This window comes from Pelodiscus sinensis, chromosome 29 (genome assembly GCF_049634645.1).
Source record: "Pelodiscus sinensis isolate JC-2024 chromosome 29, ASM4963464v1, whole genome shotgun sequence".
NCBI classification, from domain to species: Eukaryota; Metazoa; Chordata; order Testudines; family Trionychidae; genus Pelodiscus; species Pelodiscus sinensis.
This window is the reverse complement of record NC_134739.1, coordinates 13,137,066-13,162,459: the sequence shown is the minus strand read 5'-3', so window position 1 is coordinate 13,162,459 and position 25,394 is coordinate 13,137,066. Positions and strand designations below refer to the sequence as shown.

The 25,394-nt window shown below is 60.5% G+C and overlaps 1 protein-coding gene across 1 annotated transcript in view; it reads right to left on the bottom strand.

The window, feature by feature from the left end:
* Nucleotides 1-1,371: 1,371 nt before the first annotated feature.
* The window catches only part of GPR179 (G protein-coupled receptor 179), a 33,764-nt gene continuing 9,741 nt past the window's right edge, over nucleotides 1,372-25,394 (bottom strand). The window contains exons 3-11 of the mRNA XM_075911231.1: nucleotides 18,506-18,608; nucleotides 17,578-17,807; nucleotides 16,283-16,351; nucleotides 14,931-15,040; nucleotides 14,332-14,570; nucleotides 12,513-12,651; nucleotides 10,711-10,816; nucleotides 8,260-8,406; nucleotides 1,372-5,643 (exon numbers count right to left, since the gene is read on the bottom strand). Of these exons, the coding sequence (XP_075767346.1) occupies nucleotides 1,669-5,643; nucleotides 8,260-8,406; nucleotides 10,711-10,816; nucleotides 12,513-12,651; nucleotides 14,332-14,570; nucleotides 14,931-15,040; nucleotides 16,283-16,351; nucleotides 17,578-17,807; nucleotides 18,506-18,608 (5,118 nt within the window). The 3' untranslated portion in view covers nucleotides 1,372-1,668. The remainder of the gene's footprint in view (nucleotides 5,644-8,259; nucleotides 8,407-10,710; nucleotides 10,817-12,512; nucleotides 12,652-14,331; nucleotides 14,571-14,930; nucleotides 15,041-16,282; nucleotides 16,352-17,577; nucleotides 17,808-18,505; nucleotides 18,609-25,394) is intronic.

The window sequence follows — 25,394 nt, the reverse complement described above, 5'->3', positions numbered from 1 at the left end:
CCTTGTTAAGACACTCCACACCCTGGAGTTGGTGTTCACCCAATGGTGCCGTGAGGTTAGCCGATGGACTGCGGGTACTGCAGTGAGTGTTCCCTGGGGTTCGTTAATACAGAGGATGCTAAAAGCAAAGTGGTGGAACGGCCGAAAGGTTAGCTGATTCCCCAGGAAAACATGCAGAGACTTTCTTTTGGGACCAGAGAAAAGAGGGTCGTTGAATTAGATCATTCAGGCACGGAGCGGGCATCACTGGAACGAAACAAAAATGGCTCGTTGCAGATGCACGGATTTCGTGCGACTGGTGCAGGGTCAGGGGATTTGCGGGGATCGAAATCCAGGAAGCAAAGTGACCCGGGACCAGAGGGGAACGTAAGCAGCAGCTTCTCTCCAGCTTCAGAACCTAAACTAGACGTTGGAGTTCTCCTGGGATGAAATGAAGATAGCAGCAGCGTTCGGAGAGACCAGCTAGGCTGTTGACAATGACTTGGAAAGCCGCTTTCTTTTCCTGCTTGGTCTCCTCTTTGCCTTGACCCCGACCCCTTGTTCCACCTCACCCTTCAGTTTCGTTTGGCTTTTCATTGACGGTCAAGATCCGAGCCTTCCAATGGTGGAAGTCTCTCGCTAGCGCTGATCTTCAAATCCTGACTCCCCTTGTACGCCCGGAGTGTTGCTTCTTACACAGCTGTTTCCCCGTTGCCTCGTCCTCCCATTGGTGCGTTTTCTCCACTAGCTCACTCCCCTCGATTGCTGCGGTTGGTAGCTGTTGCGGGGGGAAGGACTGTCATTACAGACTCGGTACCATGCACAGCGGAGCACTAACCCTGAGCGGGGACTCTGCCGTAATCCCAGCATTAAATAACAACTTGATGCTTAGTACCTTGCAGGAGGTGGCCTTGGCAGACTCACGCCTGGGAGAGAGGGTCAGTGACGTGGGAAAATTCAAACTTCCAGGTCAGTCACTCAAGGGAGCAATAAGTGAGTGTTCGTTAGACAAAGATGAGCAGCATTTGGGGTGTAAGGCTTATCGACCCCTTGTTAAGTTTGATTTATCCTGCTGTTTGGGCCCATGAGTGGCACTCCAAATAGTTCCACATGCTTCCGGACGATCCACGAACAGACACGTAGCTGTAACGGTCAACGAAGAATTGTACAACGAAAGACGCCGTTCCTATTCCTCCTCGTTCCGCCGGCGACGTAACCCTCCTCTGAAGGCTTCCCATTTGCTCTCTTTGACTTGAGCGCTGGGACTTTGTGTAGCGTGTTGCAGTTGTGGATGAGTGTCTCGGGCGTGCCGCCGGTGAACGTGGCTGAACGCTTTCCGACACGGCGGGTTTGACAAAGAGGACACGGTGCTACCTTGCGATGAGTGGACAGACGAAGAACGGAATGTGCAAAGTCTCACAGCTGGCTTGGGTTTTCGGTGAAGGCAGAAGAGTGCAGCTGTCCCGACAGCAATGGCCCATCGAGAGGTGGCTCATTTCCAGTGACTGAGAGGATTACGGATATTCGCGTGTGGGATTTTTGTCACCCGCACCCTCTACCCTTAGTGTAGGACTCAGTCACGTCCTTCATCCCAGTCCGTGGCCATGCACTGGGCTGTGTTAAGAATTGAAGCAGTCATTGGTTGAAGCCTTCTCCCCTTTTATGAAAGTCCCACCCACCTGGGAAAAGCTACTCACAGTCCCATGGGCAGATGTCTGATTTGGTTGGGCTGGGACCCCCGGCTTCCTCTTCCCGTGTTTCTGCTGGTTTGCTTTTGGCGGGGGTGGCACAAACCAGACTGACCGCTCCAGCCTCCAGTGGGCACCCCTCCGAGGTTTGGCTGGTTTCTCTGTCCCCCGCGGGCGCCCCTTCCACTTCCCACGGGCAGATGTCCGCCATGACGCTACCACCTTTGCTAAGACACCTGCCCAAGATGGGAGCCACCCCCACTTCCCAGGAGAGAACCTCCGCCATCGTGCTACTGCCCAGGCTGAGACCTTTCGGGGGCTTGGCGTCCGGCCCGAGGCGATGCAGCGGCTTGTGTTCGGCTTGGCCCGCGTGTTTGCTTTTTGCTTTTTTCTGCTGCGCCATTGGAGTCTCCGCGACAGCTGTGCTGGCCGTTTCTGCCGCATGCTTTCCAGTCTTATGGGGCATGGCTCCTTCGACGTCCCACGGGCATCTTTCTGCCGTTGCACTTTCTTTCTCAACAGCTCTTGGATCTAATCCTTCCCAAGGGCAAATATCGGACTTTTTGCTCTCAACACTGTCAGATTTCCTCGATGAAATGTTGCCCGTGTCTGTTACAGAGAAGTCCTCCCAGGGGCAGACGGACTCTCGCTGGCTGCTTTCCTTCTCCAGCTTTTTAGCTGGGATGTCTCCCATTCCTCTTAGACCCTTTTTATCACTCTCTCCTGCATCCTGTCTTAATTTCCCTTTATCTGATGGTGCCTCCAACACTTCCCAAGGGCATATTTCAGCTTTAATGCTGGCTTCGACCTCCTCACTTTCCCACGGGCAAACCTCGGCCTTTTTGCTCTCCTTTGACGGGCCTTTTGACAGTTCAAAGCTTTTCCTGTCGGCTTTTACAGAGGATTCCTCCATGCTCCTGCCCTCCCGGGGGCAGATGGCCTCTGTCTGGCTTCTTCCCTTCTCCAGCTGTTTGGATGAACCCGCGGCTGCTTTCAAGGCGACGCCATGGTCGCCAACTTTATCCTGTGCTCCTTTCTCTGATGGAATTGCGGCCTCCTCCCAGGGGCAGATTTCAGTTTTAACGTGAGCTTCAACGTCTGCACTTTCCCAGGGACAAACCTCTGCCTTTTTGTCTTCAGCACTGTCTGATTTCTTGGAGGCAACGTTGGGCAGCTGGAAACGTTTGGAAGCTGGTTTTAGAGATGGCTCCTGCACATCCACGGTCTCCCAAGAGTAGAGGGGTCCCTTGTGGCTGCTCCCCGGCTCTAGGGCTTTAGATGGGCCCGTTGCTTTTGACTTGCTGCTCTGCTCCTTTGTGGAAGCCACACCAGCTTTTCTTAGTAAAGTCCCTTTCTCTGATGGTGCATCTGCTGCCTCCCAGGGACAGATTTCAGGGCGAACGCTGGTTTCGACCTCCTCCATTTCCCACGGGCAAACCTCAGCCTTTTTGCTCTCCACGCTGCCAGACTTCCTTGATGGGCTGATGGACAGGTCACAGCTTTTCCTGTTGGTTTCTCCCAAGGCTTCCTCCATGTCCATGCTCTCCCAGGGGCAAATGGCCTCTCGCGGGCAGCTCCCTTTCTCCAGGGATTTAGATGCACTTGCTGTTGCTTTCGGGGAGAGGCTCGCGGCCCCTTTGGAAACGGCATCTCTCTCCTGCTTTAATTTCCCTTTATCCGAGGGAGCTGGAGACACATCCCAGGGGCAGACTGCAGGGCTAACGCTGGCTTCGCCCTCCTCGCTTTCCCACGGGCAAACCGCTACCCTTTTGCTCTCCACGCTGCCGGATTTCTTTGTCAGATCAAAGCTTTTCCTGTCGGCTTTTACCGCGGCTTCCTCCGTGTCCACGCTCTCCCAGGGGCAGGTGGCTTCCCGCTGCCTGTTGACCGTGTCTGCTGTTTTAGATGGACCTGTTGCCGCTTTCAGTGCAGAGCTCTTGGCCTCTTGGGAGAGGCCCTGTCTCATTCTTTTCCCTGGTGGCGTTTCAGCCACCTCCCAGGAGCCGGCTTCAGCGTTCACGTTGGCGTCCGCCTCCTCCGTTTGCCAGGGACAAACCTCTGCTCTCCTGCTCTCCACGCTGTCCGCTTTCTTTGCAGCCCCTTTAGGCGGGCTGGCGGGCTTTGCGTCAGCTTCTGCGGACGGCGCCTCTGTCTCCGTGTTCTCCCAGGGGCACACGGATTCCCACTGGCTCCGCATCCTCTCCAGCTTCCTCCGTATGGCGTTGCCGGTGCCTTTTGAGCCCTTCTTCTCCACCGCGCTGCCTGCTTCGGCCGGCGCCAACCCATCTGGGGGATCGTCGGCTGCTTCCCCTCTTGCCTCCCAGGGGCATATTTCGAGCACTTTGCTGGTGGTGTTGTTTTGCTGGGCTGGGCTGGTAGTCTCCTCTTCCCAAGGGCAGATGGTGGCTTGCTTGCTGATGATCTTCGGCCTGCTTTCCTCGGGACCTCTGGCTGTGGTCTCGCGCTTGGCCGCCCTGCCCACGGACGGAGCGGAAGTCTCTGCCAGTTTGGGCGTATCACATTGGCTGCCTGCGTCTTTGTCCTTCTTCCTCTGGCTCGCCTCGTCCTCCTTTCTCGTAACGCTGCCCTTCTCTCTGACGCGGTGAAACGCTTTCATGGCTAACCCTATACTCCTGATGGAGCTTTTCTGGGGCGGGGTTTGAAGACTCAGGGGTTTTGCTAGTGAGCCGGGTGGTTTCTCGGTGCCGCCAGGTTCGCTCGGCTTCTCCTGCTGGCTCGGCTTCAAAACCTCCTCCTCCGCCAGTTCCCACGGGCATATTTCTGCCGCGAAGGAAGGTGCAGGCAGCAGCCGGCCGTGCCCTGCCGCGGACGGAGGCTGCACGTTCTCGTCTCCCCGCTCTGCCTCCTCAGTCGTTCCCGGAAGCTCCTCCACCTCCCACGGACAGATGTTGATCCGCGCAGTGTTGTCTTTGGAGCCCTGACGGGGCGTATCCGTGGCAGGCCGTGTTTGCTCACTCCTTTCGAGGCTGTGAGCCAGGCTTTGGTACCTGACGGGCGGCTGCGGGGGTGTTCTCTTGCCGGCCAGGGGCGCCCTGCCCGCCAGCTGGGAGCTGTCCACGCTGATGCTTTTTATCGGGGCGTACGTGACGTGTTTCTGCGCCTTGTCTTGCGGGGTCGCGTCCCCTTCCCAGGGACAAACGGCGGCCCGGTCGGAGCTGTCCTGCCGGAGGGAGCTCTCGGTCCCTTGGGGCGCATCATCGCTCTGCGGCTGCTTGGCAGCCTCTAAGGCCTGCTCGGCAGGCTCCCCGCCCTCCGGGTGCCTTGAGGGTGGCGTTTCAGGAGCGGACGCTTCCGGCTTCACCTCCCTCTCGTTTTCTCCAGGCGCTTGGCAGCTGTCTTCCAGATACGCCCGGCTGGTCAGCAGCAGGGCCTTCTCCCTGGCACTCATCAGGACGCTGAGGGATTTCTGCAAGGGGGAGGGTTTGGGGTGCAGGGGTTTCTTGTCGGCCAGCAGGTTGTGGGCACTGGCAGACTTGTAGACGAGGGGGGCCGAGTCCAGGGACTCGCTGTTGGCCCTCTCGGAGGCTTTCTTGGCCAGCTTTTTCCTCATCAAGGAGTCTAGCAGCGGGGGTTCCTTGCCGAGGCTGTCATGCCTGGAGGGCAAGGCGCCCTCCTTGGGCTCCCGCATGTGGTCGTAGGTGCTGTGGGACTTCCTCAGCGAGAAAGCTTTGTGCTTGGAGGCGTCCTCTTTCACCTTCACGCTGGAGCTGCTGGAGTCCAGAAGCCGCCTTTTGTAGGAGCCGGAGTGGCTCCCGCCGCCGCTCCCGCCGGCCCCTTCCTTGTCGTCTCGGCTGCACTGCCGGGACACGGACTCCGGGATCTCGGTGAGGCGCCTCATAATGGAGCGGCCCAGCCCCCGCTTGGAGCTCCGCTTTTTCTGGAGGTGCGGGTTGTTGGCCGTCATCTTCTTGGTTTTGTGGACCTCTAGCTGGGTGTAGAGCTTTTTTAATTCATCCTGCAGGTGGGGTGGAGTTTGGGAAGGCAGAGGAAGGAGGATCAGAAACAAAAAAAGCAGAGAACTATATAAACACTCTGACTCAAAGCGTAGGAAAACCTCTGGGTTGGGTCGGCGCAGAAGCTAAAACTAGGCCTCTGCCTCTCGGGTGGAAGGCCCGGCTGGGTTAGCTTGGGAATGCCAAGCAGCCAGCCAGGCTGAGGGAAGAAAGCGGGAGCATAAGACACCTGGGCACAGTCCAGAATCCAACTCTTTCATTTTTCATCCAACATGCTAGATTTTTTTCCTCATCTGCCCCCCTTTTTCCACAGAAAACAAATCCATGTCCGGCCCGGCTCGAGCTGTGATATAGCAGGCGGGCGGGGAACCTTTTTTGCGTTGGGGGGCTGCTGACCCACAGAAAAATCAGCCGGGGGCTGCGCACACGTGAGAAGACAGACAAACCCCAAAGCCTCACGGCCGTGGCCCCGGACTGAGGAGACAGACACTCCCCACTTTCCCCTCGCACACCAGAGCCTGGGGGGCCCAGGCTAGTAGATTTTGTGTGCTCCAGCCCCACATGGGGGATGGCGGTTGGGCTCCCCAATGCTGAGGGGGAGCTCTGAGCTTCAGGGGGCCAGATCTAGGCAAGGTGGGGGCTGCACCTGGTCCCTAGGCCTTAGGTTCCCCACCCCGATTCAGCAGAGACAGAAAGCCCCCGAATTAACGGTCCACCTGGCTGACATGAGGAAGCATGTACCCCAGGGGCAGCCGTGTTAAACAGGCGCCCAATGATGATGTCACGCCATTGAGGGCTGTGGAGGTGGGGGCGCCGATAGCCTGGGGCGCCAGCTGCCGGCAGCCCGCCCCGATGTACCCTGGCGCACAGTACAGCCGCCCGAAGGGAGATCAGAAATCCGATCCAGTCAGGGTGGAGTCATGTTTATGCCACACACCCCCTGCCCCGTGAGTGTCTGAGTCCCGTTTTCCAGTTGTACTGATCTCCCCGTAGCAGAGTGAACCTTGAGGAAACTGAACCCCCCGTCCTGAGGAGAAAGCTTTTTTCAGGGATGGGATTCTCAAAGGGGCATGAAGGGGCATGAGGTGCCTACACCCCATTGAAAGGCTCCTTGTGGCTTCTCCACGTCTGGCCCGTACATCAGCCTCTGGGTTCGTTTTCCCCGGGATCGGGGCTGGGCGATTTCCTACAGGAGTCGGAGGACAGGACGGGCGGGCGTAGGACTGAGCTGGGATCCGGCCATCCACCGGACCAACCCCGTCCGTTCGGGTGGGACTTTAAACTGTGGATTGCAAACCACCAGGGGTCCGGGGTGCTGCTCAGGCCGCCTGGCATTGCAGGGGCTCAGCGCCTTGGAAAATCAGACTCCTCGGTGCTAGCCCCCGAAGAGCCCGCCAGGCGCAGCCCCCTCAGTGCTGCGGGCCGGGGGCTTGGGCAAGGCAGACAGAGCCAAGAGGCTGGCGGGTGGCTCTCGTGAGTAAGGGCTGGAAAGATCAGGCCTGGAGAGAGGAGTGAAGTTGGTTACCGAATAGTCGTGTAAACGATTAACCGATAAGCCTGGGTGTGGCGTTAATCCTAACAACTACATAGACTCCTCCCCCCGCATTGCTGCCTCTGTATTGGAGGCAGCAAGGAGGCAGGGGGAGGCGGGAGCCGGCGCCCCTCTGCCCCGCGCTGCTGCCTCTGATAGAGAGGCAGCAGCACGGAGGATGGGAGGGGCAGGCGGGAGCTGGTACATGCAGGATGCCGGCTTTCAAGCCAGCTCCCCGCATGGATCGGCTCACACAGAGTCACCTGCTGCAGCGTGACGGCAGTGGGGGGGCAGGCAGACAGGACAGAGACTGCTCTGTGGGATCCCCGTGGATAGAGGCTGCTGCCGCCCCACGCTGCTGCCTCTGATACAGAGGCAGCAGCATGGAGTGGCAGGGGGCCCCTCGGGAGTGGGGCCTCGTCCCCGGGGACTACTGAACACTCGTGTAACCCAGCGGTTCCCAAACTTTTCGGCATCACGCCCCCTTTTTGATTTTTGACAAACCCTCACGCCCCCCCACCCCCCCCCAAAAAAAATATAGCAGCAAAACTTGAGGGGGGAAAAAAGGAATTGACCGGGGCCGAAAAAAATTAGCAGCAAAACTAAAAGCAGAGCAGGTATTGCCCTTTTAAGGTGGCCATTTTGAAGTCTGCCCCAGATGGACCGGGCTCTTTCTTGAGGGAGGAATGATGGGGGGGGGGGGAGAGGCTGGGTCACCTCGTGCCCCCCAGTTTGGGAACCCATGCTGTGACCAATAAGATTAGGTGCAGTTACAGGAATATTTAGTTAACTGATACCTAACAACCCTAGAGCTTGGTCGTTCGCCCCCTCCCCCACATTTCAACTGAGCGTTTACTCTGGAGACTAACAATGACACTGCATATGTCAAGCCTTCATAACGGCTTTTCTACAGACCATCCGGCAGCCCGGGATTGCTGCCCCCTGCTTCCTCTCCCTCCCCTCGTCCCCCGCTGGCGGAGGGAGGTCCCCCTCGCCACCCCACTGGGTGAAAGACTGCAAAAGGCAACTCTTACTCTGCACTTCTGTATAGCTAGCGTCAAAAGAAGGTCCTGAGTGTGCCACCCACCCGAATGTCATCGGGGTCAAGACTGTGCTCGCTCCACGCCGACGCGATGCTGTTGTTCAGGTAGGAGCCCGAGCGCCGCATGTCCAGCTCGTCCTCGTAGACCTCGGCCGCGATCTCCTCCCGCAGGGGCGCCCCGGCGTGCAGGAACTGGGGGGCGAGAGCGGGGGCTGGGGTTGGCGCCCCATGCTGCTATGCAGGTGGGGGGGGGCGGAGAAGTTTGGCCTCTCCCCTGCCGGCAAATCCCGGGGCCACCTCCCCGCCCGCCTCCAAAATGACCAAGGGTGTGTCTGCGACGCAGGGACAGGTGGAGCGTCGGCCCAAGTCCCATGCCGCGGGGGGGGGGCTGTTTGTGAGTTGGCTAGTTAGAGGGGGACAGGCTACAGCTCGGGTGGGTAGAACCTCACCTCTCTTTGGCCTCTCCCGCCGTTTTCCCCCCTCCCCCGGGCGGTCATGGGGGGTGGATGCGGAGAGCAGCTCACGCCCAGAGAGCCCTGCGTGACACCCCCCCCCCCGGGGCCAGAGCGTGGTGCGCACAGAGCCGGGCTGGCTGGCGCGGGGGCGTGTGGCCACTCTCCCCGGCGAGGAGCCCCGGTGCAGCTAGCCCGAGGGAAGGTGACAATGAGGGCAGGTGCCTCCCGGCCTGGCAGAGCTTGCGGTAGATCAGCCTGGCTGGGTGGTGCCAGGGAAGCGGCAGGCTTGGTGCTAAATACAGTGCCCCCCCGCCCTGGCTACTAACCAGGGCAGCTAATGGGGGGCAGGTCTCGGCACCCCGGTTTTTGCAACACTTGAGTGAGTGCAGGGGCTGGCCCTCCTTCCTCCCAGCTCACTGGGCTGGTGGGTGACCCAGCAGGCACGGCCCAGCACTGCGACGCAGGCCAGCCCTCCCGGCGCTAGCTACCCCTCGGCCAGCTCTGTGCTGCCACCTCAGCCCTGGGCGTAGGTGGTGCCATGGGGCAGGCAGGCGGGACGGACCTGCCCCCCTGCAGAGCCCCGTGGGGCAGTCCTTGCAGCCCTAGCCTGCCCCAGCCCCCACGGTTCCTGGCTCGGGGAGGAACAGACTGCCTGTCTGCTGGCTCAGTTTGTGCCCGGCTGCGGCTGCCCCTCTCTTTCCAGCGTTGCCGCATCTGCGAGCCCAGGGGGGCTGGTTGGGGATGGGGTGGGTGCGGGCGGAGGTGGTACACCGGGGACTCTGCCCCAGGGAAGGCTGGGGAGGGCTGGGTGCCGGCGGAGGTGGTACACCGGGGACTCTGCCCCAGGGAAGGCTGGGGAGGGCTGGGTGCCGGCGGAGGTGGTACACCGGGGACTCTGCCCCAGGGAAGGCTGGGGAGGGCTGGGTGCCGGCGGAGCTGGTACACCGGGGACTCTGCCCCAGGGAAGGCTGGGGAGGGCTGGGTGCCGGCGGAGCTGGTACACCGGGGACTCTGCCCCAGGGAAGGCTGGGGAGGGCTGGGTGCCGGCGGAGGTGGTACACAGGGGACTCTGCCCCACGGAAGGCTGGGGAGGGTTGGGTGCCGGCAGAGGTGGTACACCGGGGACTCTGCCCCACGGAAGGCTGGGGAGGGCTGGGTGCCGGCGGAGCTGGTACACCGGGGACTCTGCCCCAGGGAAGGCTGGGGAGGGCTGGGTGCCGGCGGAGCTGGTACACCGGGGACTCTGCCCCAGGGAAGGCTGGGGAGGGCTGGGTGCCGGCGGTGGTGGTACACCGGGGACTCTGCCCCAGGGAAGGCTGGGGAGGGCTGGGTGCCGGCGGAGGTGGTACACAGGGGACTCTGCCCCAGGGAAGGCTGGGGAGGGCTGGGTGCCGGCGGAGGTGGTACACCGGGGACTCTGCCCCACGGAAGGCTGGGGAGGGCTGGGTGCCGGCGGAGCTGGTACACCGGGGACTCTGCCCCAGGGAAGGCTGGGGAGGGCTGGGTGCCGGCGGAGCTGGTACACCGGGGACTCTGCCCCAGGGAAGGCTGGGGAGGGCTGGGTGCCGGCGGAGCTGGTACACCGGGGACTCTGCCCCACGGAAGGCTGGGGAGGGCTGGGTGCCGGCGGAGGTGGTACACCGGGGACTCTGCCCCAGGGAAGGCTGGGGAGGGCTGGGTGCCGGCGGAGGTGGTACACCGGGGACTCTGCCCCAGGGAAGGCTGGGGAGGGCTGGGTGCCGGCGGAGGTGGTACACCGGGGACTCTGCCCCATGGAAGGCTGGGGAGGGCTGGGTGCCGGCGGAGGTGGTACACAGGGGACTCTGCCCCACGGAAGGCTGGGGAGGGCTGGGTGCCGGCGGAGCTGGTACACCGGGGACTCTGCCCCAGGGAAGGCTGGGGAGGGCTGGGTGCCGGCGGAGCTGGTACACCGGGGACTCTGCCCCAGGGAAGCGGGAGGAGGAAGGAGAAAGCCGCCTGGGGCGAGCAGTGCGGGGGCCAGGCCCACGCTCTGGGCCCGAGCCGGCTGCCAGCGGGTTACCTTTGGGACGAAGAGCAGCGCCAGCGTCAGGGTGATGGTGCCGTGCGTGTGGACGAAGAACAGCAGCAGCGTCCAGTCAGGGTGCAGGGAGGGGACCATCAGGAACCTAGACGGGGGAGGCTGGTGAGAGGGGCCTGCGCTTGGACTTTCTCCCTCCCCCATCTGCCCCGGGGGCTGGGGATCTTTCCAGGCACTTCGTGGGACCTGGCTCCGGACTGAGCGCGGCTCCGGGCCCCATTCCCTGCCGCTCTGCCCCCTCGTCTGGCAGCCAGGGGCAGCTCCTTTGGGCTGGGGCCTGGTTCCCCTCTGCTGACCCAAGGGGAACCGGGGGTCACGCCCCAAACACTGAGGGTGGGAGGGGCAAAGGGCCATGGGGGAGCTAAGGGGAGGGGTCTGGCACCCGCCTCCGCTCACCGGCAGCAGCCAGGGAAACGGAGCAGGGCGGCCCCAGCTGGATGCTCTGCCGGCCAAGGGGAGGGGTGGGACCGGCCCTGCGCTCCCTGGCGGGACGTGGGGTGACGCAGCGGGGGGAGCAGGGCGAGCTGGGGCTGTGTCGCTCCACTTCCCCCTGAAACAGTGGGGGGCGGCAGATCCCCGGCCCCACTGTTCCCCCCAGGCTGCACTGATTGGAGGAAGAGGCAGGGTGGGGGCGGAGCAGAGCATGGAGAGGCGGGGCCTGGGCTGTAGGGCCCTTTCCCCGACTGGGGGGGTCATGCGACACCCCAGATCCCCCCTCACCAGTCGCCCCTGCCTGGACCCCAGACAGCAGCGATACCGCTGTGCACAGCTGGAGGGGGAGACCTGTCCCAAACGGGGGTTTGGCCCCAGGAAAGCCTGATTAAAGATGAATCCAGGCCCCAGCGTCTAGCCCGGTGAATTAGATTATCCCGCCCTTGGCTGGGCACGGTGGGGGCAGTCAACCCTCACTATTAAGGGGCTGTCCCGGTGATAGGAACCCCGCCCCCGGGAATGCCTGCTGTCCTGCTGGGCGCTGCCTACGTTCCCTCCGCATTTCCCTGTCAGACAGGCTCAGCCCTGGCTCTGATCGCAAAGCTCGCTCCCGCTGCCCCTCTTTTACAGCGGGGGAAACCGAGGCACGGAGCGAGGCCACGACTTGCTGCCCCTCGCCCGACAGAGCCGGTGCAGAGCCAGGAATAGAAAGATCGCCTGAGTGCCACTCCGGGGCGCTCCCCGCTAGGCAACGCTGCCAGTCTCCCAGGACTTCTCTGAGCTATACTACGCCAGTAAGTGTCATTATCTGCACTGTGCTGCCAGGGGTGGGAAACTGAGGCACAGAGAGACCAAGTGACTCGCCACACGTGAGACAGTCATTGGCTACAACCCAGGACTCCTGCTCTCCTCCTCTAACTCCTGAACCACTCCCTCCCGTTGGGAACAGAACCCTGGCACCCCCCTGCTCTAACCACTAGACCGCACTGTAGAGCGTCTAGCCGCTGGGGTTGGTGGGACAGTGCAGGGCGCACCATTGGTTCTGCACCAGAAAGGGGGCGGGTAGCGCTGCCTAAGGGGTTCAGGAGCTTGCCTGTGCGTCCCAACTGACCAGCGTCCTTGGCACTGAGCTGGGAGAGCGGAAGGGGAGGAGGAAAGGGCAGGCTGTTGAGGCGACCTCAAGCTGCCCCCACGACTGACAACTACAGCACGAGGCTCGGCGCCGGTGCAACATCGAGGCCCGGGAATGGGGTCCGTGTGTCTCCAGGCTCTGTGTCACCTGGGCTGCGCTAGGGAGCCCCCCGGGCAGGCAGGTCCCCCAGCCAGCGGGGACCTCGGCGTCCCTGACCCACCTGACCACGTGGAAGGCCGCCGAGATGATCATCTCGTTGTGCAGGGCGATGCCCATGTAGCGAGGCTCGTGGAAGGCGGAGGGCACCGTCCGGGTGGCGTAGCACAAGAAACTCCCCCAGAGTAAGAAGAGCATCTCCGCTGGCAGAAGCGAAAGAGAGAGGGAGAGAAGAGCAGTAAAGACCGGGGCTCGTTTCTCTTGGGGGTCGTGTATCGGGGCGCGGTGCTCCAGGGAGTGCAGGCAGCGGCCGGGCGAGGGACTAGTTAAGGCGAGCTAGCTGCCATGACTTCCCGGAGAGGAGGGCAGCTTTCTCCCATGCCCATCCTCTGAGCACTTCGCTCTCCCTTGGCCCCGAGCCCCAATGGCCTGTAGGCCGCACGCCCTCAACAGTGGCCAAGTGACACAGTTGGGTTGCAGGGAAGGAGCACTGTGGTGCTGAGGGCCTTGTCTACCCTGGCACGTTTTGGCGCCAAAACCTGCCTTTTGGCCACAAGCCAGTGAGAGCCACAAGCCAGCCTGCGGCTTTAGTCGGGAAAAACGCCCAGTTTTGGCAACAAAAACCTTCCAGCCCTGCGAGAGACATTTGTCTTTCCCTCTCCCTTCAATGTCGACAAAGAGCCAGGATGCACTCTGCCATTTGTTTCGTCGAGAGAACTGGTTTCCGCCAGTATCCCACCGTGCCTGAACACAGGCTGTGCTCAGTGTTTTGGGATCTCTGCTGCCCTGCAGGCTCCGCCCCCCCTCCCCTCCCCTTTCCAAGTTCCAGGAAGTGTCTGACAGCGGAGTGAGCTGCTCCATTTGGGGAACAAACAAAGAGCAAATCATTGGGATGCTCCAGTTCTGCCTGGCTAGGAACCCAGCGGCAGGCCGGCTGCTGCTGCAGGGGGAGGGCTGGAGAGGCTGCCGTGCTGCTTGGACATTCCCCAGCACGGAGTGCTCCCAGAGCTAGGAGGGAATCCCAAAAAAGGCAGGGACCAGCTCTGCCTTCACACATCACTGCCCTGAGGGCTGCTTCCCCACAATGCTTTGCTCTGTCTGTCGACAGGGAGCTAGCCTGAACGGCGGCCGGCTATGGAAACCCCACAGCACAGTAGGAGGGAGAGCCAATCAGCAGAGGGACCCAAACGCCTGGCCTTTTGTATTAGCAAGGTGCGTTTCCAGGTGCCATTTTGACCATGGGCCAGGTCCTGACGCTCTCGCTCCTCTCAAGTGGTGCCTGACAGCAGGCGGAGGCCTGTGGATGTCCTGGGGGCTACCTGGGGTGCAGGCGAAGCGTCGGCATGGAAACCCGGCCCCGTGGGCTTCCCGGTGAACCGGCTCGTGGCTTTCCCGCCTCCTCGCTGGGAATTGCCCTGTGCCAGGGCTGGGGGCAGCGGACCTGCACCCTAAGATGGGTTCTGACTCCGGTTTGAGCCCAGGCCCCCACTTCTGTCCACCCCCACACCTGCCCGACCCCAGTCAGCAAGCGCTCAGGACGCCAGCCCTCGGACCGTGCTGGGGGGTGGGGCAGAGCCCAAATCTTGCTGAGACGTGGATCCGAGCCCTGTCGCCCTGCCGTGTGGACGCAGCTGCAGCCTGACTGGAGGGAGAGGGTCAGCAGAACGCAGTCCAGACGGGTTAGCGTGGCTGGGAGACCTGGATCCGGCCCGTCAACCCCAGTTCACGCTACAGGGTGGGATGTCCAGTGTGGGCTTGGAAACCCGAGTCTCTCGAGCATCCTTCCCCACGTGTCCTTTGGCTCTTGTAGGACTGGGGTCAGAGGGGTCACTGGGCAAACGGAAGGCCCCTTCCCCTCCCCCCCGTCGGACGCAGGGTCTCACCCACAACCATCATGTAGTCCCAGCGGTCGTGGTCGCAGATGTAGAACTGGAGCCCTGTGGCCGTGCGGGAGCGGATCACCAGCGGGATGTTCTTGTCGATGTTCTCCAGCATCCCCACCGTCCAGGCGGCCAGGAACCAGAGCACCAGGAGCAGGATCAGCCCCAGCATCCTCAGCACCCGCCCACTGCTCATGTAGGGCATTCGCTGGGCCGAGCGGGAGAGGAACACCTTCAGGACCCTGCAGCCGGAGAGCGAGGCGGTGGCTCTGGCATCCCGGGGCCTTTCCTTCAGTGGCCAACTGCTGCCTTCCTGCCCCCGCCCCCGCCGCTCCTGCCCCCGCCCCCGCCGCTCCTGCCCCTGCCCCCACCGCTTCTGCCCCCGCTGCTCCTGCCCCCGCCCCTGTCCCCACCACTCCTGCCCCTGCCCCAGCCTCTCCCGCCGCTCCTGCCCCTGCCCCCACCGTTCCTGCCCCACAGCCTTTGAGTGCAGCCCCTGTGGGTGCGGGTGCTCGGGGTGGCCCTGATCACCGGGGCCCCATGGCGGCGGTGGGAGGGCTGGCAGAAGGTGGCGCCGCCCGACGGGCCCTGGCCCGCGTTACCTGTACAGCTTGAGGGTGATGGTCCCGTAGACAATGGCAAAGCCCAGCATGCGCACCCAGCGCAGGACGATGCAGCGGAAAATGCTCGGCTTGAAGTACAAGATAAACACCTGGGCAAAAAGGGCGGGGGGGGAGAGTGACTGACTTGTTTTTCCTAATGTCCAACCTGAGCCTCCCTGGCTGCAGTATAAGCCCCTTGCTTCTTAGAATCCTAGAGCACTAGAACTGGAAGGGACCTCGAGAGTCATCGCGTCCAGTCCCCCGCCCTCACGGCAGGACCTAGTACATCCCTGACACGTGTCTGTCTAAGCTGCTCTTCAATATCTCCAGGGATGGAGATTCCACAACCTCCCCAGGCAACTTATTCCAGTGTTTCACCCTCCTGACAGGTAGGAAGTTTTCCCTAATGTCCAACCTGAACCTCCCTGGCTGCAATTTAAGCCCTTTGCTCCTTGTCCTGTCCTCAGAGGCCAAGGGGAACAATTTTTCACCTTCCTCTTTGTGACACCCTTTTAGATACTTGAAAACTGCTCTCATGTCCCCTCAGTCTTCTCCTTTCCAAACTAAACAAGCCCAATTCCTTCAGCCTTCCCTCCTAGCTCCTGTTCTCTGGACCTTTCCTCATTCTTGTTGCTCTTCTCTGGACCCTCTCCCATTTCTCCACATCTTTCTTGAAATGTGGCGCCAAGAACAGGACACAATCCTCCAGCTGAGGCCTAATCCGCGCAGAGCAGAACTGGAGAAGGACTTCTCATGCCTTGCTCACCACACTCCTGCTTGTGCCACCCAGAACCAAGTGTGCTTTTTTTGCACCAGTGCCGCGCTGTTGACTCCTGCTCATCTCGCAGGTGCTTGCGAGATTTTATTAGATGCCGGAGACACCTCCCCAGGGAAATTAGGCATGTGCAAGGCCTGGGAGAGCTGTACCGGCTGCTGAATCCTCCGCCGGACGGTGGATCGGTGGCAGGACCCGGCGGACAGACTCCGGGTGTGATTTCCCGCTCGACTAGAGAGATGTGTGCTAGCGCCGATCAAGCGAGAGCACTGAAAATAGCATCACTGGGCTGGCATGTGCGGTGGGACGGGCTAGCTGCCCAGGGCGTGCCTTCCTTGGGGCAAAAAGAAGGTGTAACTCCCTGGTCTGAATTTGGCCCCTCGTGGGAATCTCTCTCTGTCCTGGCTAGGATCAAGGGCCCCGCAACACAAGGTCCTCTAACTGGACAGTCTGGAAAGAGGGAAAGGATTGATGTCTATCCGGCCTGGCCGCCTTTCCGAGTCAGGAGGAGGCTGGGCCCTTGTGGGCTCAGGGAAAGAGACAGAGCAGTCCCCCCTGCCGCAGGCCAGGGACTTACAGGGAAGTAGAGAAGCAGAGATCCAAAGAGGATGGTCTCCAGCAGGATAACACCTGACGCCCGGATCCTCTGCGGAAACAGAGAGAGAGACGTGGTAGAGAATCCAGGTGGTGGGGGCATGGGCCACGCAAGCGCATGATGGATCTGCAGGGAAGCTGAAGGTGGAGAAATTATTCCAGAATGTGCCTGTACTTTGGGGGGTGGGGGTGCCCCACGGCCATCCTACCACAGCCCCCCCCTCCCAAAATCAAGCTTCAGGGGCACCCCTCTGGAATGCAACTCGTAGATGTATTCGGGGCTCGGGAGCTAATCCCACTGGCATTGCTGGAAAGTGGAGTTAAGCTAGTGCACCGGTGCAGGGGGAGGATGCACCAGCAGCAGCTGCCCTTGTCAGTGGAAACAACCAGGAGCATGGGGGCACCGTGCTCTCTCCAGCGGAGAATTTTTATTTTCAATGGAGCAGGAGGGGAGGACCGAGCTGCTACCAAGAATGCTTTGCCGCCCCTAGTGCCTTCTGGATGAAGCTCCCAAAGCACGTTGCAAACTTTCATTAGGGTGTGCAACTCCCTGCCTCCCCCCACCCCCGGACTGACTGCGTTCAATAGTATTATCAACCCATTCTACTGATGGGGAAACTGAGGCACAGAGCAGGGAAAGTGACCTGTCCAGGCTCTGAGGCAGCACTTGGAAGACAACTCGGATCCCTTTGCTTCCAGTCCTGTCCTCAGTGCCCTCGGCAGAGCTCTGTGCGGCTACTACCTTTGTGTGCATCTGTAGCTGCAAAAATCAGCCCTTGGTAGCCGTGGATATGAAGCGGGTATCTGCGGATTTGCAGGGGTCTAGAAATCGACGCCTGGGCAGGGCACAGGACAGGCTCAAGCAAAGCTTTCTTGGGACCCTCCCATGCCCTAGAGCAGCCTCTGATTTTGGCAACTTCCTTTCGATGGGCACCCCGCTCGAGACATGCAAGATCTGACTGATACAGGAGTGCGGGGCACCCCCCGCCCCGCTCCAGCCAAAGTCAACAGCAGCTGCAGGTGCTCCCTGGGGGGGGCCCCAAAAAACAGAGGCCCCTAAAAGCAGAGACCACCAAAAACGTCGCCCTCTGTGACCTGGCCTCCGAGCCGGGATTAGAATCCTGCGTTCCTCTCTCTCCGAAGACACGGCCGAGAACTCGCACCGGGCACCGGGGGGTCCGCCATCTGGCACCGAGGCGCCGCAGGGGGGAGGACCGCCCAAGAGCCATAGGGCGGGGCAGTAAAATCGCATTGCTCTGCCCAAGCCGGGGGCCTTGCCTTGCTCTTCCGGAAGTGGTAGGAGACCAGCATGCTGAGGAAGACGGCCAGCATGCAGAAGGCCTGGAACGCGAGGACGGCCGCCCGGAGGGGCCAGTCCTCCTGGATCAAACAGGGGCTGTCGTCCACGCACGTCACGCAGCCTTCCCTGCAGGGCCGGCAGGCCAGCAAGCTCCCAGCCGTCGCCGCTCCGTCCTGCCCTGCGTCCCGGGCCGAGCTCCCCTCCGGGCCTGCTGGCAAAAAGAAGACAGGTGGGAAGGTTAAAAGGTGGCTTTCGCTCTCCCCGCCAGACCGAGTCAGTCATGGGCTGGGGCCAATCGTAGCCCGAGGGGTGGGACAAAAATCGTGATGCTTCCTGGGCATCTCGAAGGCCTGGTCCAGACACGCCGCTGCATCCGTATCACGCAGGCCGGGACTGATTTGGCTAAGCCGGTTGGGCTGGGCCCTGCAGTTTGCAGCCTCCCCCCCCCCCGGGCGCTGATGAAGGGTGGGGAGAGCGGAACAAGGTGAAGGCAAAGCGGGGCTCCGATCTGCCCCCAGGGTCCAAACCCCTGGCTGCTGTTCCACACTGTGGGGCGGAGAAGCCAGAGGCTTCGAAGGCTCGGCAGGGGCAGGGGTGGCGTGCTGGTGTGGCAGAGAGGAAGGCTGGCGCAGTGGTGAAGACACCAGCCTTGGGTGTGGAAGATTTGGCTTCGGCTCCCTGCTCCGCCACCGCCATTCTGCACGGCCATGGGCAAGTCACTTAGCTTCAGCTTGCCTCTGTGAAGCAGAGTGTGTGTGGCAGTGACGGGGGGGGGGAGGGTTCCACGAGAAGACCCAAGTACCGTGTTTTGCCTTTGCACTTGGATGTGCCGCAAGGGAAACACCCAGCCCAGCCATCCAGGCGGGACACTCCGGCCGGGGGAGGCCATGCCGAGCTACCACCTACCGGGCTGGCCAGCGCCGGCGGCCCTGTTTGCGCCGTAGAATCCCGGCCGGCACAGGCAGAGGTACCTTCCGAGGACGAAGCCGCGGCTTTCCTGCGGGACGCACTAAACAAAACAGGCGAGGGGTGAGTTCCACCCATCCCCCTCTCTGGAGCCCCAAGGGTCCTGTTTTTCCTCTCCCTGACCCCTCCCAGCTGGAGATCTAGATAGCTTCTTTCAATGGCACAGGCATGGGGGGGGGGTCCACCTTCTTCCCCCTGCCCCCACTCACTGGGGTCCCTTGGCCCTTTAAGTTGATCTCTGGAAGCCAGTGCGCCAACATTTCCGAACGACAGGCCAAAGCCCGCTGTTCAAATCCCTCCTAAAGCCCTAAATGGAGGCGTAATGCCGCCCAGCGCTAATCCCCGGAGGAGAATTCCGCCGCGGCCACGAGGCCCAAAGCCGGATGCCAGCGGCCTGTCGAGAGCCCAGGCCGGAGCCCAGATGTCAGTGGAGAAAGGGGACAGATGGGATGCAAAGGGGGGAGCAGAGCAGGAGCCTGGAGAGCCCCAGCTGTGACCCACGGGAGTGCTGGCAGCAAATGGCATCCCTGCTGCCATCCACATGCCCCCGCCTGGCACTACCGCCATCGGCCGCTGCTCTGGCTGACAGGAGGTGGCTGTTTCTCCCTCCCCTAAGCAGTCTTGGCCTGTCTCGCGGCTGACAGGGGGTGGAGCAGAGCAGGGCATAGGGCTCCTCCAGACGCTGCTCCCAGCTGCTGAGGCGGCCACGGGAGACCTGGGCGGGAATCCCAAGATGTGACCGGCCCTGCCTTCCCTCATCGCTGTGCTACACGCCCACCATGCAGGGCGCAGGGCTGTGGAGATGGTGGTGGGTCCCAGAACCCTCAGAGACCTTCCCCCACTCGCACCCAGACTCCCTCCCCCACCACCTAAGGCTCTGGGAAGCAGTTTGGGTGCAGGGGGTGTGGAGGTTGAGCTCTGAGCAGGAATGTGGGTGTGAGGGAGTCTGGGATGCAGGCTGTGGGCTGGCACAAGGTTTGGGGGTTCAGGAGGGGGTGGGGTGCAGGCTTTGGGCTGCGGCAGGGTATTGCGGTGTAAGAGGGATGGGTCTGCAAGGTCTGGGCTGGGGCAGGGCACTGGGGTGCAGGCTCTGGGCTGGGGCAGGGTATTGGGGTGCAGAAAGAGGTGGGGGTGCAGGCTCCGTGCTGGGGCAGGGTTTTGGGGTGCAGGCCAGGGATAAACCATCAGGCCACAGGCACAGCATTGGATCCTTGCTCTGGAGGTAGAGGTGACGGGCCCTTCACCCGCTGCTCCCCAGTGCCGGGGTCCGTTGGGGCCCCCAACGTAGCCACTCGGTTCCCGCTGCCACCCTGTCTGGGCAGGCCTTCCCCCAGCAGGTGTCTGGCTTCTCAGGCAGGCTTCCAGTGTGAGCTGAGGTGAGCGCAGGAAGCAGGGACCCGCGCCCGGACAGCTGGGTCGGCTCTGGCTCGGCCAGGCGGCGGGGACGCGAGAAGCGAGGTAGGACGCTGGCCTGGGAATCAGAACGCCTGAGCTCTCTTCCCACTGACTCGCTTAGCGCCCCCTGGCCCCTCTGTGCCGCCCCCAATGTTCCCTCGAAGGTCTTTTGTCCTTGTGCGGAATAAATGTTCTGTGCACCGAGGCAAGTGTCGATGTGCACCACCAGGAGAAACCCGGGCTGCGGGTGCTCTGCTAATCAGCTGGGCAGCCGCCCAAGTGCCCAGCGCCCAGGGAACCCTGCCTCCCACCCCCTGGTCTGTTCAGTGGGTTGGGGCAGGATCCCTTCCCCTATGTGTCTGTGCAGGAGGGAGGCCCAGATCTCAATAGGGGCCTCTGTGAGCATCAGGGGAAGCACAAGTGTTGCAGGCTAATCGCTCGTGCAGGACCGGCGACTACGCAGGAAGGGGGCAGCTGTCCTTGGGCAGATGTGGGGAGACACAATCCCCCCCCCCCCGGAAAAATGGGGGAGCCAGAAATAGACCAAGGAACCGGCTAGCGAGTGGGAGCGATCCCTGGCAAAAGGAGCCGTGGGAGACAGGGAGCCGCCACGCCGCGGAGGGATTGCTACTAGGGATGTGAAAATGTAACTGGCTAACCGATTAAATGGGATTTTACATCCTTAATGGCTACCTTTGGATCCACCAGCCCATTACTCTCCCCTTGCTCTGGAGGCCTGGACAGCTGCCCCCTCACACTCCTGCTCTGGGATGTATATCAGGTCTGGTCAATATCATCAGGTCTATATCAGGTCTGGTCAATATCATCAGGTCTATATCAGGTCTATATTAGCTTCAGAGGATGCTCTGATCTATATCAGGGATGATCTCAGTGGTTCTTAACCTGGGGTGCACGCACCCCCTGGGGGTGCGAGATGCTCTTTCTGGGGGTGTGTGACATGCTAGATTTTGATGATATAGCTTAGGTTTAAAGCACTGACCTACTTCAACGATTTTTAATAAGGGGTGCGAGAACATATTTTGAGAGCCAAAGGGGTGCAGGCTGCAGTGAGGCTAAGAACCACTGATCTAGATGGTGCTTGGTCCTGCCGTGAGGGCCGGGGACTGGACTCGATGGCCTCTCGAGGTCCCTTTCTATTCTAGGATTCTAGGGTGCCAATTCCGCAATGTCTGGCTCTCTGCGGCGACCGGAATGCATTCACCGCGCACCCGTAAGCAGCGCCCGCAATTCAAAGGAAGCCTTTGAATTACAGAGCGAGCCGTGTCCCTGGTATTTACCCAGCATGGGAGCGAGGGCAGCAAAAAGAGCAGCAAGCCGAGGCAAGATTCGTTAATTAGCAGTGCTGGGTAGGCTGCCTTTCGGTTTGCGAGCATGACATCCAAGGGGGGAGGGAATCTAGCTGCGTTTGTCATTTCAAATTGCCCGGAGGGCGGCTGGAGATCTGATGGGACATTCGACCCCAAGGGCCGAGTCTCCTAATCCCCACATGATTAAAGCGACCCCCTCGATCGCCATCCGGCGCCTGCTTGGAGAAGCTGTTGGCTCCCTCTCTCCCTGCTGAGCCGAGGGGCCGGGCTGGGGCTGTGGGGTTGGGTATTACAGTGGGGAATGCGCATTGTGATGGCTGCCAAGTCCGTTAAGCCCCGGAATGTGACCTACCTTAGTGGGTTATAATCTGATCTCTCTAGCTATCTAATCATCGCTAGGCATTTGTACTGCACTCGGCTGGGGAAGCCTGTTTTGGTAGGACCTACCAGAACTGTCTGACTTTGTGCTCGTAGTTCCTTCCTTGGCTCCAGGCTTAGTAACACATGTGTCAGATTCCCAGCGGGTGTCAGTGGAGCAAAGATGATTTTTGTCTCCTAAGGATTTGGCCTACTGCCCCCGGATGAAACCTGGCCACCAGCCTACGCCTGTCCATGAAAGGCCAGATTCTCATTGCACCTCATCACCCCACATTTTCCCTGGGTGGCAACAGGCCCTGTTGAAGCTGAACATCACTGAAAAAAACAGACCCCAGGGGCAAAGTTCCCTATAATTTTTGTTCCATCTGTGCGCAGAATAAATTTTGTTGCATGCACCAAAGCATGTGTGGATGTGCACCACCAGTAGAAACACACGCTTCTGGCTGTGTGTGCTCTGCCAATGAGTTGGGCAGCACCTGAATCTCCTGGGTGGCCGCCTAAGCGCTCAGCTTACAGGGAACACTACGGGGTGAAAGTTGCTTACATTTCTTAGAGCTGCTATTGTATTCCTGCCTCCCCCGCAGGGCTCAGAGCAGCAGACTGGAGGGGGGTTATGATACAACAGTACCTGTGGGTGTGGGGTGGAGTTAGCGGGGGAGCTCAGGGCGGGGGGGGGGGGGAGGATGCAGGAGTCAGGGCTGGGTGTGTGTGGGGGGGTGCAGGAGTCAGATTTGGGGTGTGAGGAGGAGTTTTAGGGCAGGAGGCTGGGGGTGGTGCAGGAGTCAGGGTTGGGGTGTGCGAGGAGGGTCTCAGGGCAGAGGGTAGGGTGTGGGGGGACAGGAATCAGACAATGGGGCTGGGGGGACAGGGCAGGGGCCTAGGGACCCGCCAGGCTCAGGCCCACACTGTGCTAGGCGCTGGCCATCCACAGAGGGAGGCGGCCCCCGCTGGGAAGAGCGGAAAAGCCCCTGCAGATCCAGGGAAGGGGAAAGGAATGGCCCCTCCGAACCAGCAACCAGTGAGATGGTGGCTAAGGTCATGTCAGTTTGGCTAGTGGGGGGCGGGGCGAGAAAACTCACTCGCCATCTGATTCGCCCTCCACAACATTTCCATGGTCAGACGTGAGCCCGGCGGGACAGGAAACCGAATTCTCTCCCCTCCCCCCCGGGGCCACACAACCCACGCTCCACGCTCCAGTTCTAGTTCAGAATTACACTCAAAACCTCCTGCCTCCTCCCGGCAGCCCCGCCGCCTCCAAAGAGAAAGCGTTGCCCAGTGGTTAGGGCTCTAGCCTGGGTCTTCAGAAATGTACACGCACTTTTCTCCTCCAGTACAACAGGGCAGGTCTCGGCCCTCAAAGCTCTTCAGGCGCCCAACTCCCATAGAAACCATGTAAGTGTCTAATAATAATAGACACCTAATAACGTTGAGACTCTGCCTCCGTGGCTCCCTCTGTGCCTCAGTTTCCCCCTCTGTCCAATGGGGTGTCAGCCCCAGTGGGTTGTGAGGCTGATGATATTGAAACTGTGACGTGTTCAGACAGTAGGGCCGGGGTGCCAGAGGGGTGCCTCAAACCGATTGTGCTGTTCGCAAGGGGTCATTCCTTGGGGGCGATGGGGGGGGGAGACTGTGCACAGAGGAGAACGGGGATGCCAGAAGCTTTTCAAACTGCCCATTGTATGCCCTGGGGAGCTTTGCAGCCCATAGCTATTCCCGGCTGAGCTGCGCCTTCTGAACTGATCGGGGGCCGGTAGGTTGTGATCTGAGCCGGGGTCTGCACAGCCGGAAAGAGCCAGGCCACACCCGGTGTGTCCTGGCAACACAACACAAAAGGCCACGCCTGCCCTTGCGCTTTGTCGATGAATCTTTGGTTGTTCACGGGTGCTGCCCCCCACCCCACCCCCGGTGGAAGCGACGACGTTTGGCCGCAACAAACGCACGAAGTCGGCTCCGTGTTCCACTGCTTCTGGGGATGAGGCTAGCATCCACATGGAGCCATGGAACGCCCTTCCCGAGCCATTCGCCTGGCGCCAGCACAGGTATCATTTTGGTGCCAGACCAAAGCCACCTTTTTAGCTTTTACTGCGGTTTCGGTGCGTGTCTTGAGGTGTTTTAACAGACTGTGTCCCCTGCCTTTGCGGTTCTGTATTTTACTTTTATACATCTATACTGATTGTCTTTTAAATCACTTTGGCTACGTCTACACTGGCCCCTTTTCCGGAAGGGGCATGTAAATTTCACTAGTCGTCGTAGGGAAATCCGCGGGGGATTTAAATATCCCCCGCGGCATTTAAATAAAAATGTCCGCCGCTTTTTTCCGGCTTTTAAAAAAGCCGGAAAAGAGCGTCTAGACTGGCCCCGATCCTCCGGAAAAAGTGCCCTTTTCCGGAGGCTCTTAACCCTACTTCAAAGTAGGAATAAGAGCCTCCGGAAAAGGGCACTTTTTCTGGAGGATCGGGGCCAGTCTAGACGCTCTTTTCCGGCTTTTTTAAAAGCCGGAAAAAAGCGGCGGACATTTTTATTTAAATGCCGCGGGGGATATTTAAATCCCCCGCGGATTTCCCTACGACGACTAGTGAAATTTACATGCCCCTTCCGGAAAAGGGGCCAGTGTAGACGTAGCCTTTGTAAGCCGCCTCGAACGTTTTCAGCAGAGAAGCGGAGTACGAATATTTGGAACAAATAAATACAAAAAATGCAAACGCTGCTTTGTTGGCCGGAGAGCGCTCGGCTGTCCACACAGCGAAAGCCGCTCGGGGCGGGGGGGGGATATTTTGTCGGTGAAAGTACTGACAAATGACGTTGGCAGGCGCCAACTTTTAGCGAGGGGGCTGCGTCGACACGGACCTGTCGCTCCAAGCGGCGTAGTGTAGCTGTTCCCAAAAGTGCTGACATGCAGACTGGCTCGGGGACCTCTAGGTACGTCCACACTGCATGCTGATTTCGGAATAAACTATTCTGGAATAGTTATTCCGAAATAGCTTATTCTGAAATAGCACGTCTACACTGCAGGGAAGCCTCAAAATTAGTGCGAGGCCGGCTCCCCTCATATAGACGCGCTATCTCGCTGCAGCGCCCCGGGAGGCACTGGGGAGGAAGAACTTACAACGGCCCTGGGAAGGGGCTATTCCGAAATAGCAGCAACGGAGCGTCTCCACACGCCGTGTTTCGAAACAGCTATTTCGGAAGAGGCGTTATTCCTCGCAGAATGAGGTTTACAGAAGTCGGAATAAGCTGCCTGTTATTTTGAAATTTTTTCGAAATATCGGCATGGCTGTGTCGACGCTCGCTTTGTAACGGCGCAGTGCAGACGCACCCTTCGTGGCTGCCGGGCAGGGCGTGGGGCTGAGAGCCGGTGGGGAAGGCGATCCTGCGGGAAGAGCGTGGGGAGGGAGGGAACCAGGGGCGGAGAAGGACTCTGGAAAGAGGTGTGAAGTTGCACAGAGGGGTCATGTCCGTTTGGCGTGGAGGGAGGCGAGATCTAAGCCGGAGCCCACTGAAATCGGAGGCGTTTTTTCTCCATTGGCTCCCTGAGCTTTGGATCAGGCCCGAGGAGAGGGATTTCCGGGGCACTAGGGTTCGCTTGGGATGTGGAAACCAATGTCTCTCGGAGCTGCAAACACCCTGCCCCCAAAGCCCAACAGGGGCCTGCTGGGTAGAGCTGATCACACGCCATGAGTCAGCGCTGCACCCAAGGGAGGGCTCTCAGGCTATGTCTACACTCGCGG